At 46.8% G+C, this 13,752-nt stretch overlaps 1 protein-coding gene across 1 annotated transcript in view; it reads left to right on the top strand.

The window, feature by feature from the left end:
- The first annotated feature begins 2,415 nt into the window (after window positions 1-2,415).
- Tubgcp3 (tubulin gamma complex component 3) overlaps window positions 2,416-13,752 on the top strand; it is a 72,242-nt gene continuing 60,905 nt past the window's right edge. Inside the window, exon 1 of the mRNA XM_026415151.2 lies at window positions 2,416-2,571. Coding sequence (XP_026270936.1) covers window positions 2,496-2,571 — 76 coding nt within the window. The 5' untranslated portion in view covers window positions 2,416-2,495. The remainder of the gene's footprint in view (window positions 2,572-13,752) is intronic.

Raw genomic sequence — 13,752 nt, forward strand, 5'->3', positions numbered from 1 at the left:
GCTGTCATGGTGCTTCTTTCCTCCGCCCACTTCGGTTCAATGTTTGTCTTTATATTAGGAAACATCTTATATTTAGCACATAACTAGGGCCAACTTTTTAAAAAAATTTTTTGTAGTTGTAGACGGACACAATACCTTTTATTTATTTATCTTTATGTGGTGTTGAGGATTGAACCCAGGACCTCATCTGTGTAGGCAAGTGCCCTACCACTGAGCTACAACCCCAGCCCCTAAGGCCACCTTTTTAAAACCTACTCTGACAGTCTCTGCCTTTTTTTTTTGGAACGGGGGACTAAACCCAGGCGTGCTTTACTGAGTCACATCTCCAGCCCTGTTTATTTCTTGTTTTGAGACAGGGCCTCACTAAGCTGCTTAAGACCTTGGTAAGTAGCTGTGTCTGACCTTTAATTTGCAATCCTCCTTCCTCAGCCTTCTGAGTTGCTGGGATTACAGGTGCACCATGCCCAGCCAGTCTCTGATTTTAATTGGATGCTTCATTCCATGATTTTTGCTGTAGTTATTAGTATAGTTGTATTTAAATACCATATAAAAATTGGTTTTCTGCTCGTCTTCTGTGATTTTTGTCTGCCTACCCTTTCTTTCTTTCTTTGAAATTTCATTTTAACTTACTTATGATGAGAATAGCCATGCTGGTTGTTCCTGGACTCAGAGAAAGGCAGGTCTGTCTCCGTAAAATGGCTGAGCAGACCACTGAAGATGAGTATTCTGGATTTCATGTTTTAGCCAATGTCTAAATTAATCCTCAGGGTCCCACTTTTCAATTAATCAAGTACTCTTCTTCTTCTTTTTTTTGGTGGGGGTGCTGGGGATTGAACCCAGGGATTTGTGCATTCGAGGCAAGCACTCTTATCATCTGAGCTATATGCCCAGCCCCTATTTTTCAATTAATGACCTACCTTAATATGAGATGTGGCAGGACTGTGCTCAGTCTGCTTCCTACCCTACTGCCAGGTAGGTTTGGGTCTGTTCCTCAGTTCTGACTACTTTGCAGGTGCAAAAACGAGAGATCCTATTAGAGCTGCTATGGGAGCTCCCTGGCTCTGTGATTGTACCTGGGGTTAGAAATGCAAAGACCAAGACCGGAATGCACTCCTGTACTGTCTGTCTCAACTCAATCTTTGTAGTCGTGCTGCTACATAAATACCTGGCTGGAGCAGCTACTTAATTTTTCAAGGTCTTCCTATCAACCAGCAGCCACACAAAATAATATAAACCACTTTGACACTCCATGTCATTGATTACCCACGTGTCATTGATTACATGTCAACACACTGGAGCTTAGACTTGTTGAGCAATCCAGTCCTGGAATGCCCTCTTAAGGCTTGTGAATGCTCAGAGTCACTCTTACTACTAAGGACTGTGCTGGGTATCAGCCCAAAACAGAAACCACACAGGGATTAAACAGAACTGGTTAGGAGGGTGACAGAAGCAGGGGGCTGGGGCTGGTGAGATGAGCAGGCAAAGCCCCTACTGCTCACAGGGCAGGGAAGACAGTGCGAAGAGCTATTAGTCACCATAGTGACATTCTGGAAGCTTCTGATGGAGCAGTCTCCATGCCACGAAGAATAGGCTGACAGTAAGATGTTGCCCGGGAGAAAACATCTCATCCTCACAAAGACAGTGTGCTATGAGCGGGTCTCTTTTTCCTCCCAGGTTTCCAAGGCTGGCTTCCTCTGGTGGAACCCTGCAGGAGGCCAGCGTTCTCTCCCACACAGAGCAGGGCAGGGCAGGGCAGGGCAGCACGGACAGTGGATCTAGAGCAAAAGGCAGACGACGGCATGTCCTCCTCTGCTGCCCCATACGCCCCACCAGGCTGTGACACCACCCCCAGGTTTAATGTTGAGGACACGCGCTCTGTTCGCTGACCTCGCTGCCCTGGGCTGCAGACCGTGCTTGGCGGGAATGATGCCCCAGCTCTTCCCGTCGGAAGCGTTCCTGGTCCACGCAGCCCGGTCTCCCGACCTTCCCTCAGGTAGCTGGACTTTAGTGCACTGGCCCCGGGCGCCGGAGAGTGCCAGCGAGGGTAAGCAGCTGGACACACCCCAAACGCCCCGTGGCCACTGCCTGCTCTGCCCACGTACGGATCCAAGGACGGCAGTTAACCGGGGATGGGGTTCGCGGCTGGTGATTCTACCCCCCAGCTCACGCCCGCGACCCCCGGCCTCTGCTTAGGAGGGGCGCACCCACGGTTAAAGGCCGTGCACTCCTTAAACAGCTTCCGTCAGAAGTGTGGAGCCCACCTCCACCTGCGCAGTTTAACCGCGCACGCAGACTGCGGGCTGCACCTGAGCCCCGGCGCGCGGGCGGAGGCCCGGGACCTGCGGCGGGCGAGCAGCGCACGCGCGATGCGGCGGGGCCGCGGGGCATTATGGGAAGCGCGCGCCTTGGGCCGCTTCCGCGAACATGGCGGCGCCGTAGCCGGGGCCCAGGAGCCGGGGGCGCGGGGCTGCCGCCGAGCGCAGGACTGGCCGACGATGGCGACCCCCGACCAGAAGTCGCCTAACGTGCTGCTGCAGAACCTGTGCTGCCGGATCCTTGGCCGGAGCGAAGGTACGCGCGTCCGGAGGCCGCAGCGCGCCGCTCGGAGACGACCGGGGTCGGGGCGGCAGGGCCGAGGCGCGCGGGGCGCGGGGCGCGGGCGGCGGTGCCGGGCCGGGCCGAGGGCCGGGGTCGCAGGGCCGCGTTCGCGCCCACGGCGGCCGGGCGCTCGGCTGCTCCCGCCCGGGTGGGCGCGGGCTCGGCTGCCCCGGGGTGGTCGGGGCGGAGGCCGCGGAGCACGGGCGACAGGTCCCGGTGCCGCTGCAGAGCCGCCCGGGCTGAGGGCTCCGGGGGAAGCGCAGGACGTCACCTCCTGGCCCTGGTGCGGGGAGACACCAGGCGCACCGCGAGGGAACGTCACAGGAGTTGAAGCGACAGTGCCACTCAGTCCTTAGGTCCGCAGCGAAGAGAGGAGCCGTTTTGAAGGATGGCTCAGCCGCTGAGGTTTAAAATGCCGAGAATAGTCGTTCACCTTCTTTCATGGTTTATGACAGTTAATGCGTGTAACTTGTGGAATGCTCCGTGGTGACCTAAGGGACAAAGGATGAATGATTTTGTGTCACTCCTATTTGACTTCATCCGGTTCTTGCTCCACTTGGCATCCTTCCTGGACAGTACCAGGTGCTGGAGCTACCAGGATACAGTCAATCCGGTCACAGATCCCACTTTCCAGGGAGGCGACTCAGTGTCAAGAAGGGATCAGTGGAAAGTGACTGCGCAGAGGGCAGGGAAGCCTTCGTGAGGCTGAGAGGAGCAGACTGTTCCAGCCCTGGTGGTCTTCAGTGCAGAGGCGCATCAGGAGAAGTCAGATTACTGAGGTGCCTGGTTATGGCTTTCCCCCTTGAACGTATGTTTTCCTGTTCTGTCAGTGATTCCAAAGTGTTTTCTTCCAGGGATAAACCACACATTTATACCTTGTCATCATCACACCTGGATTTTAAAGTTCTTCCTCATGAGCTAGAGTGACATTTCTAAACTTAAAAATTCTTTATATTGGGACTTTTTGATTGACCTAAAAGTTTCACCCCTTCTAGGAGATGGAAATGCTTCAGTGAAATTCTGCCCTCTTATCTGCTAGTGTAGATTGTGTCCGTGTCAAGAGTCAGTAGGCTCTTAGTGAGATCCAGAGGGGCTCTTGGAATAAGATATTTCAGGAAGCCATTCTCTGCTCTGTCTTGGACATTTTTGATATTGATCATTGCACGTTATGCTACTACTTAGTACAACATTTTGTAAATGTATTTAGTAGCTTACCTTATTCTGTCTTTTAAACTTCTCTGTCATTGAGCAAAGAGCAATATTAATTACTGCCTTTATAACTTGACATCTAAAAAATTTAATTAGTGGGCATTTTGTCTGCTAACTCCCCAGAGCATTTAATTGCCTAATTTTCTAATGATATGTTGCAAACACTTGGCTTTATGCTCTTGAGATATGTTGCTTTTTAATACAATGAAATAAAGACATAAGAGATACTTGCTACTTTTAAGGTGAATTTCCTATTAAAGTTTCATAAGGCTTTTTTTTTTTTTTTTTTTTTTTTTTTGCTACTGGGGATTGAAACCAGTGGTGCTCAACCACTGAGCCACATTCCCATCCCATTTTATTTTTTATTTTGAGACAAGGACTTGCTAAGTTGCTGAGGCTGGCTTTGAACTTGAGATCCTCCTGCCTCAGCCTCCCAAGCCACTGGGATTATAGGCATGAGCCACTGCATCCCTTTATAAGGCATCTTAAAAAAAAAATGTGTACTTGGCTTCAATGGACCTTCAGAAGCCAATGTTGCTTAATGATTTTATAAAGTTAACATAATCATTATTTCCCATGTGTCAGTCAGCTTCCTGTTACTATGAGGAATACCCGAGATAATCGACCTATAAAGAACTTTATTTCGGCTTCAGTTTTGGAGGTTCTAGTCCACGATTGGTTGGTTGCGTTGGTCTGTGGTGAGGCTGCTCATCACCATCCAAATGCGTGCTGGAGCACACTGCTGTCCTCCAGGCTTTTAACACATGGGCCTTTTGGGGACATTCAGAATCCAAACTGGACCATCACTTTCCCAACATCTAGCACCTGTAACTTTGCTTGAAACAACATACTGCCAGTGATGTGAAGACCCTACTTCCACATCCCTGCCCTGCTGGAGTGCATTCTACTTGTGTCTTTGAATAGGTAGTATTTCTCTCATGGAATCAGTGAGGTTGGTGGTGGCGTGCTTCAGCTGTGTCAGAGCAGCACTTCTCTCATAATGCTGTGTAAGCCTCAGTGTTCCTTACCTTGTAATCTTCAGTTGTCCCATGGGGCAAAGAGAAATTTTTGTGGGAAACAGACCCATCTGCCATGTTGCTCGCGACTAAAACAGGGTCACTCTAGGGGAACTGGGCTGTGCGAAATAACCACACAAGAGTCAGAAATACATTTTTCTTTGGGGGTGCTGTGACGGCTTCTCTGTCCTTAAGGATCTGCAGAAAGAGAGTAATCTCGAGTGCTGACCCCTTTTTTGAGGAGAAGCCATTCAAATGAGGCAAGGGGTCAGGTTTCAGGGGGCTGAGTCTAGCTCCATGATGTCTGCTGTCAGCAGGTTGACTGACATCTAGGTTGTCTACACCCAAGGGCAGAGTAAGAGAAGGGGACACACAAAGGGCGTTTCCATGGAATATTCTGTCCCAAACAGAGCAAGGGGAACAGGTGAGCATAGCTCGACCCATGGGGCTGTAGGAAGGCACACATGAACACACATTTGGTTGTATTATTTCTACCCTCAAGATCGGGGTCTACCGTCTTCAGCAACTTAAGAGTAGCCAGATCATCGGGGGAATGACCGACAGTGCCTCAACCTATCAGGAGGGGGAAGTGCTGGCACGTGATGCGACGGCCTCCCAAACCTGTCTAGAAGCAGCAAGCAGCACTGGGAGAGGAGAATTCCAGACCTTATTTTATGCCTGTGGACCCAGAGGAAAACAGAAACTACAAATTCCGAGCCCTGATCCACAATTTTTCACAATATTTATAGGTTATTTGACCCATCATCTTAGACTCATCCCATCATTGTGTATTTTTTCTCTTTTTTTAAAAATTCCTAATCTGTGTGGCTGAAGGCCTTGTGCAGGGTCTTTAGCATGAAGCATGCTGACAGAAACAGGTAAGAAGAGAGGCTCTGCCCAGGCACCTGTTACATTTCAAGAGGGAGTAGTCAGATTCCTGGGATAGTTATTTACAATCCAAAAGATAGGGACCCTTGGTTAATTAGACTTCTTGGAGAAAGGCTGAGAGAGGGGAGTGGAATTGACCTCTTCCCCAGCATTGGTTTCTTACCATAACGTTTTTGTAATTTCATTTCACACGCAGGTCTGGTTTTACTATCACAAAATAAAGGGGAGTTTACCTTAGATTAGCATGGCAACATGAATGTTCAGGTATGACTGTAGTGTACAAAGTATCAAAGTAAGTAAGACCCCTATGAGTCTACTCCCAACTGCAAGGAGTGTTTTCTTGGTGGTCCAGTGTTAGGGACAGAGCTGCTGTTGATTTTCTAAAGTGGTAAATGATGTGTAATGCGTAATCTTGCTTTTGAGTAAAACCATGTAATCTTTCTTTTGAGAATATGATAATTATACTCTTGGGAAAATCAGTGAGTGTTAAATGAATGTTGAAACATATGTTAAAGGTGAATTGAAATATTTATCAAATGTCTAAATGGTCCTCCGCATCAGTGGGCTTTGGGTCCACAGATTCAACTTTGCATTTGTACTGAGTATGTCCAGATCTTTTCATCAATTCCCTAAATAATACACTGTAACTACTGTGTAGAGCATGTGCATTGTTTAGGTTATTATACATAACCTACAGATTAAAGTATATACATAGAATTATTTAACTATTATGTTGTAAGTTGTTAAAGTAAGTCAATATTTAAAATTGTCATGGCTTATAATATGGTAACCCTGGATAGGTGTAACCTACATAGACAAAAACTCTTCGGGGTCCTGAATCTAGAGATTGTAAAGGGACACTGAACCCCAAAGCTTGGGTACCACAGGTCCAGAGCAGCCTTTTGTGTTAGAGCACTATGTTTCAACCAGTGCTGGCACCTCGGATCCCACAGGAGCCTAAGCAGGTTGGTTGGTGTGGGCAAGGGAATGGCAACCAGGCAATTGTGGAGGGCACAAGCATTTTACTGAACTGAACATTTGTTATTTCTTCATCCTGAGCTTTCTATGTGATCCCTATCAGCTGTCACTGTTGGCCCCCTGCTGGGGACCCTGCTTCTGGGTGTCCCTGCTCCTGGGTGTCTCCGCTCCTGGGTGACCCTGCTCCTGGGTGTCCCTGCTCCTGGGTGTCTCTGCTCCTGGGTGTCCCCACTCCTGGGTGTCTCTGCTCCTGGGTGTCCCTGCTCCTGGGTGACCCTGCTCCTGGGGACCCTGCTTCTGGGTGTCTCTGCTCCTGGGTGTCCCTGCTTCTGGGTGTCCCTGCTCCTGGGTGTCCCTGCTCCTGGGTGTCCCTGCTCCTGGGGACCCTGCTCCTGGGTGTCTCTGCTCCTGGGTGTCCCTGCTCCTAGGGACCCTGCTCTTGGGTGTCCCTGCTCCTGGGTGTCCCTGCTGGAGGCAGGTGCACTGTGCATATGCAACTGGGGGTGGCTGTCGGCCTCCTCCCACTCGCATCCCCGGTGTCCTTGTCGCAGCCCTTCAGACAGGTATGTGTGCAGAGCAGAGGCCTTTAATCTTGAAGGTCAGTTTGTCCATTAAAAAAGCCGATCATAACTTGGTTTATGATCATATAATCTCGATCAAAATTTTGGTAACCTTTGACACATGCTAAAGATTTCTTCTTTTTGTTGCTGTTTGTATTTCTGTTTTCCTGAGAGGACTGACACTTTACTCTTACGTGTGGTACATCTGGGTTAATTTTCATATGTGGTGTGTTGTAAGTTGAGGTTTACTTTCTAATTTACGAAAAACTTTTAAAAAAATGTTTCAGTTTTTTTATTCTTATCTTTAAGACTAAGGAGTTAAAATGGAGGTTTAAAAAAATATCGACAGCATGGACCCACTCCAGACCGGTGAAGACAGGATTTGTGAACCAAAACCAAAATCCAAACAAACCGTGGCAGCAGCGACTTTGTTTTGGAGTGATTTGGGGGTGGATAAATACGACACACACACAGTTCCCACACGCCCTGCCACGCTCCCGTGCTTGGACACTGCCAGCAGGGCTGCAGCCCCCAGTCCCAGAGAGCACTTTCACATGAACAGGTCTGTGCTGTGTTGGGCTGCTTTCTTACCCTCCTGCCGCTTGCATTCCAGCACTCCCTCTCATGGGCCACAGGGCGTTCGTCCTCAGGTCTCTATGCGCTCCTCTGGACTCTGTGGACGCTGGGGTTTCTCAGAATCAGTCTTTCTTTTTTTTTAAAACAATGATTCTGACAGTATTTATTTATTTATTTATTTATTTATTTTTGGTACTGGGGATTGTACTCAGGGGCACTGGGCCACTGAACCACATCCCCTGCCCTATTTTTTTATTGTTTTATTTAGAGACAAGGTCTTGTGGAGTTGCTTAGTGCCTGGCTTTTGTTGAGGCTGACTTTGAACTTGTGATCCTCCTCCTCAGCCTGCTGAATTGCTTGAATTACAGGCCTGAGCCATAGTGCCCAGCTGATTCTGACAGTTTTGAAGGTCAAGGTCATTGCATAGAATGCCTCAGTTCTGGTTTGTCTGATATTTTCCTCCTGGGCTGACTGGGTCATGTATTTTTGGGAGAAAGCCCACAGAGATGAAGTGCATTTGTGGTACTTCATCTAGTAGGGGAGACTGTCAGAGGGCCTGAGCCTGTTGGTGTCAGCCTTGATCGCTGGGCTGGGCATGCTCCTCCTTACAGTCCCTCCCGCCTTCTGTCCTGAGCCCTTTGGAAGAAAGTCTTAGGTGCAGCCTGCACCCCCCAGTAGAGAGAGCTGTGCTTTGCCTTCTTGAGGGTCAGTATCTTCATAAATGACTTAGCCCTCATTACCTCTTGAGTTTCTGTGGGATCAGTGCCAATATTCCTTCCCCTCTTTCGTTTTTGTATTTGCTTCTTGTTTCTCTTGGTCATTCTGGTAGAGGTTTATCAATCCTATCTTATTTTTTCTTTCTTTTTTATAACGAACCCAACTTTTGGATTTGTTATTTTTTTCCTTCTATGTTTGTTTTAAATTTGATTGGTTTTGCTCTAAATTTTAGTATTACCTAATGCATACATTGAGTTTAGTTTGTTATTTTTTTCTGGATTTTATTGTGTAAACTGAGGTTGTTGATTTGAGATCTCTCTTTTATGTCTTCCTTGTTCTTTCATGTTGTAAATCTCCCTCTAAGTGCTGTAGTATTATATGTTTAGTACATTTTGTGATACATTGTATTTTCATTTTCTGTGAATTTTCTGATTTCCTTTGAGGCTTTCTTTTTGGCCCATATGTCATGTGCTAATTGACCTCCATCCAGATACTTGGAGATTTTTCATATACCATGTTATTCATTTCTAGTTTAATTTTGTTAGTGTTGCAGATTTTGCTTTGAATAATTTCTGGTTATTTCGTGTTCTAAAGGTGGTTTTGTGACCCCTAATCTGGTCTGTGCTGACAGATCCTTCCCATGCACACGGAAGGGCAGTGTACTGTGTCCTTGTCAGGGGCATTGCTCTGAGTCCTTGCTGCTCTGCATGGTTGTTAGAGCAGTGGGTTTCCTCTCCCCTGTTTGCTCCATCCTGAGGCAGGCCCCAGCCTCTCCAAGCATATTTGAGAATGTGCTTCTCTGTCTCCTCTGTTGCATGTGCCTCCTGCGTCTTAAGCTCACTCCCACTCCCTGGTGGGAGTGTGTACCTTGAAGATGTTGTCCTAGTGAATTGGCTTTTTATTTCTGTGCAGTGTCCTCCTGTGTCCTGATGGACTTTCTGGGTCTAGTTTGCTTTGCCTATTGGTTCCTACCTGGTTCATATTTGTTCTGAACAGAGTTTGAGTGATCTGCCTTTTCTTGTCCTTTTATTTTTAACTGCCTTTATTATATTCTGGGTGGTTTCTTCTAGGTGACATCTAGATCTGACGAGTCCCCTCTGCTGTGTCCTTCCTTCACTCATGCTCCCGGGATGCTTGGTCATGTAGGTCTAGTAGGGCACAGCTTTGTCACAGCACTCTGAGGGACTGTGGTGGGTGGGGCATGATGGTGTTGGTTTGCCGACCTCTGCCCTGCTAGATGCTCCGTCTGCCCTGTGGTGGCCATCTTGAGAGGACGACGAGCTCCTGCCCCTTCCGAGCCTCCCTGGCACTGTGGAGGGCACTGTATTTCTTCAAGGCATCTGTTCCCAGTCCTGGCTGACCTTGGATTTCACTTCTGCTGCCTTCCTGTCAGTCATGTACCTCTTCACAGTTGTGAACCAGTCTTGGACTTCATTTCTGCTACGTTTCTTTGCCCTTGTGGTCTATGCCTTTTTAAATAATTGCCTTATTCTCAGTTTAGTGGTATTTCTGAAGGGGGTGGAGGCCAGCGCCATCTTTGTCTAGGGGTGTTGATACAAACGGCCGACTGTTGGTGGGTGAGCCTGGCTTTCTCTGTGTGCCACCTGGGCGCTGCTCAGAGGCCTTCTCAGGCCTGCTTCCCAGGTCCTGTATCTGGACTGTGGCTTTTTCTGCTACTTTTTCGTGTGATGATCGATCCAGTTTATTTTTTATCCTCTAGAATTTTTCTGACTCTCTGGTCTGCTGCTGTCTCTTCCCTCTTTTTGATGAAACTCTGGTTTAATTCATTCATTCATTTCATTATAATTTAGTAGCTTTTCTGTCTTCTCAGTTAAGATCTTGGGGAAGGTGGAAGGTAGACTTGTGCGCCTAGTCTGCTTTCTTGACCTCAAGGCTGGGTGACTGAAACGTGGCCTATTGGTCATAATCGTTGAGAGCCATGGCCAGGTCAAGATGGTGCCTGGCATTTTGCCAAAAGGGGCGGCTCCTGCTGCCCCGGGTGCCTGCTACTTTTGAGTTCTTGTGGAGTTTCCGTTGAGTTCCCGTTGAGTTCTCGCGGAGTTCCTGTTGAGTTCCTGTTGAGTTCTCGCGTAGTTTGAGTGGAGTTCGCGGGGGTTCGGGAATAAAGTTCGTTCCTGCTTGAATCTACAAGTGGCTCGTGACCTCCCAGTTATTTGTGCCAGACCGCGGCATTTGGTGGCCCGTATGGGGAATGCCTGAAAACATGGGGGTAAGTGAAACTACTCGCCCCTGAGGGCAGGGCGAGAGAATGGGTGGCCATTTCAAAAACAATATGTTCTTGTTTTGATTTGTTTTGTTTTTGTTTCAAGCCGCCTGTCCCTAGAACTTTCTCAGGCAAACTGGGAAAAATGGTTGGCTCAAGGTTTGAAGTTGTTTGGCAATGATGAAGAGATAGAGATAGACCATGAAAATACATTCCAAGAAAATAGGAAAATTGATACAACGATTTTTTGTTCCTTTTTTTTCATTCTGTTTCGGTTTTGTTTTGTGTTATCTTGTTGGGTTGTGTTATCTTTGTAGCAGAAATATGAAGTTAAAAATTAGTAAAAACCTAACCGAAAAGGTGTTAACTAAATTACTACAGGAAGGAGGCATCTCAGTAAAATCAAGAACAGTTAGGGCATACGTTAAGACGATACAAATGTGTAGCCCATGGTTCATTAAAGAGGGGCTGTTAAATATATCACAATGGAACCATCATGGTGAAGATTTAAAAAGGATAGAAAAGGAAAGCCCAGGAACTCTGCCAGTTGGCACATTACCATTATGGACGTTGGTACAATCTTGTTTGCTTAGTCAAGGAGAAGACATATTAGATCAAGTAAAAGAGGAAGTCTCTTGAGTTAGTCAGGGGAAGAGAGTTTAGAGAAGGAAAGGCTATCAGGGGACAAGTTACAACGGGAGGATGCTACTAACACCTTTCTATCACCAGAGGGCATGGGTGTCCAACCAATAGCTCCACTTATGGAGACAACATATGCTGAATGGCCCTCAACCCCCCGTAGTTGATAGATGGGATCCTGAGACAGGACCTCAAAGATTAGCATGCCCTGTATTTGAGGAGGCAGGAGGACAGCGACTTCACCATGCTTTAGATTTCAAAACAGTGAAGCAGCTAAAAGAGGCTGTAACAACCTACAGTCCCCAAGCACCCTTCACTGTAAGCATGGTCGAATCCATTATCAACTTGAACATGACGCCAGCAGATTGGACTAGTATGTGCAAAGCTGTGCTAAATGGAGGACAATATCTGTTATGGAAGGTTGGCAATCAGGAATTTTGCACGGAGACGGCTAGGCGAAATGCAGCAGCCGGTTATCCTCAGAGAAATCTAGATATGTTGTTAGGAGAGGGACCTTATGAGGGTCAGCTGCAACAAATTAGGTATGATCCTGCCATATACTCACAAATCACTTCAACCACGCGTAGGGCATGGAAAACATTATAGGGGCATGGAGATTTACAAGGTTAATTATCTAAGGTAATACAAGGAGCTAAGGAACCTTACACTGAATTTGTAGATAGACTTATACAAACAGCTACTAGAATCTTTGGGGATGTAGAACAAGCGATGCCATTAATAAAACAACTAGCCTATGAACAAGCAAATAGATGGTGCAGGGAGGCCATTAGACCATGGAAACATGGAGATTTAAACATATATTAAATTATGTAGAGACATTAATGAACAGGGGCAAGCCTTGGCAGCTGCAGTACAACAGGCTTTAGACGCCAGGCCAGAAACATGCTACAATTGTGGACAAACAGGACATTTTAAAAGGAGTTGCTCCATAGGAGGCGGGTTTAACAAAACTGTATGATCAAAGGGGTAGAATACTGGATATTTGCCCACGATGCCGAAGAGGGAGACATTGGGCTAATGAATGCCATTCTCAGACTACTATAGAGGGTACTCCATTGTCAAAAAACAGACAAGGACCAGGTGTTTACCCACGATATCGTGGAGGAAAACATTGGATTCCATTGCCAAAAAACTGACAGGGGGACCCAATGCTCTGGGGCCCACGACCACAAATATACGGGGCATTGGAGGAACCCAGCAACACCATCAGGGTAGTGCCCAGGACACATTGTCCATCAGATCCCTCATCAGACAAACCAGAGGGAGCGCAGGGTTGGACATCTGCGCCTCCGCCAGAGCAGTACTAACTCCAGAGATGGGAGTTCAAATCATTCCCACAGGGGTAAAAGGACCTCTTCCCCAAGGAACAGTAGGCTTATTATTGGGACGCAGCTCTTCTAATCTAAAAGGACTTATGATAAGTCCTGGGGTAATTGATCCTGATTATGAAGGTGAAAGAAAAATTATAGCCAGTTCTCCAAGGGGTATATCAGTAATTTCACCAGGAGACAGAATAGCACAGTTATTAATAATACCCAGCCTACATGATAAATTTTCCAGTCGTACTATAGAAAGAGGTTCCAGGGGATTAGGCTCCACAGGTGTAGATTGGGTTATGCTTTCTTTAAATTTAGATTCTCGCCCAATGCTAAAACTAAATATTCAAGGAGATGAATTTAATGGGCTACTGGATACAGGTGCAGACCTTAGCATCATCTCTTGTCAAGAATGGCCAAAATATTGGCCATTACAACAAGCCACTCAAATGCTTCAAGGCCTAGGAGTGGCAACTAATCCCCATAGAAGTGCAATGGTATTAGATTGGAAGGATCCTGAAGGATGTGAAGGAACTATGCAGCCATATGTATTGGACCATCTTCCTATAAATTTATGGGGACGAGATGTCCTAGATCAACTAGGTTTCATGTTAACAAATAACATCAATCCAAATGCACCCACTATTATGGCTAGACAAGGTTTTAGGAAAGTAAAGAGATTAGGAAAAAAAGGACAAAGTATAGTGGCACCAATACAAATAGATCAAGAAATAGAAAGACATGGATTGGGTTTTCAGGAGGGGGTCACTGAGACAATAAAAATTACTTGGAAATCAGAAAGACCAGTATGGGTTCCTCAGTGGCCCCTGACTAAAGAAAAGATACAAGCAGCCCATGACCTGGTCAAACAACAACCTTCTGTATCTCCCCATAATACTCCCATTTTTGTCATCAAAAAGAAATCTGATAATTGGAGATTATTGCAAGATTTAAGAGCCATTAATAATGAAATGGTCATTATGGGACCTGCTCAATCGGGGATTCCTTTA

Source organism: Urocitellus parryii, chromosome 2 (assembly GCF_045843805.1).
Source record: "Urocitellus parryii isolate mUroPar1 chromosome 2, mUroPar1.hap1, whole genome shotgun sequence".
Taxonomy (NCBI): Eukaryota; Metazoa; Chordata; class Mammalia; order Rodentia; family Sciuridae; genus Urocitellus; species Urocitellus parryii.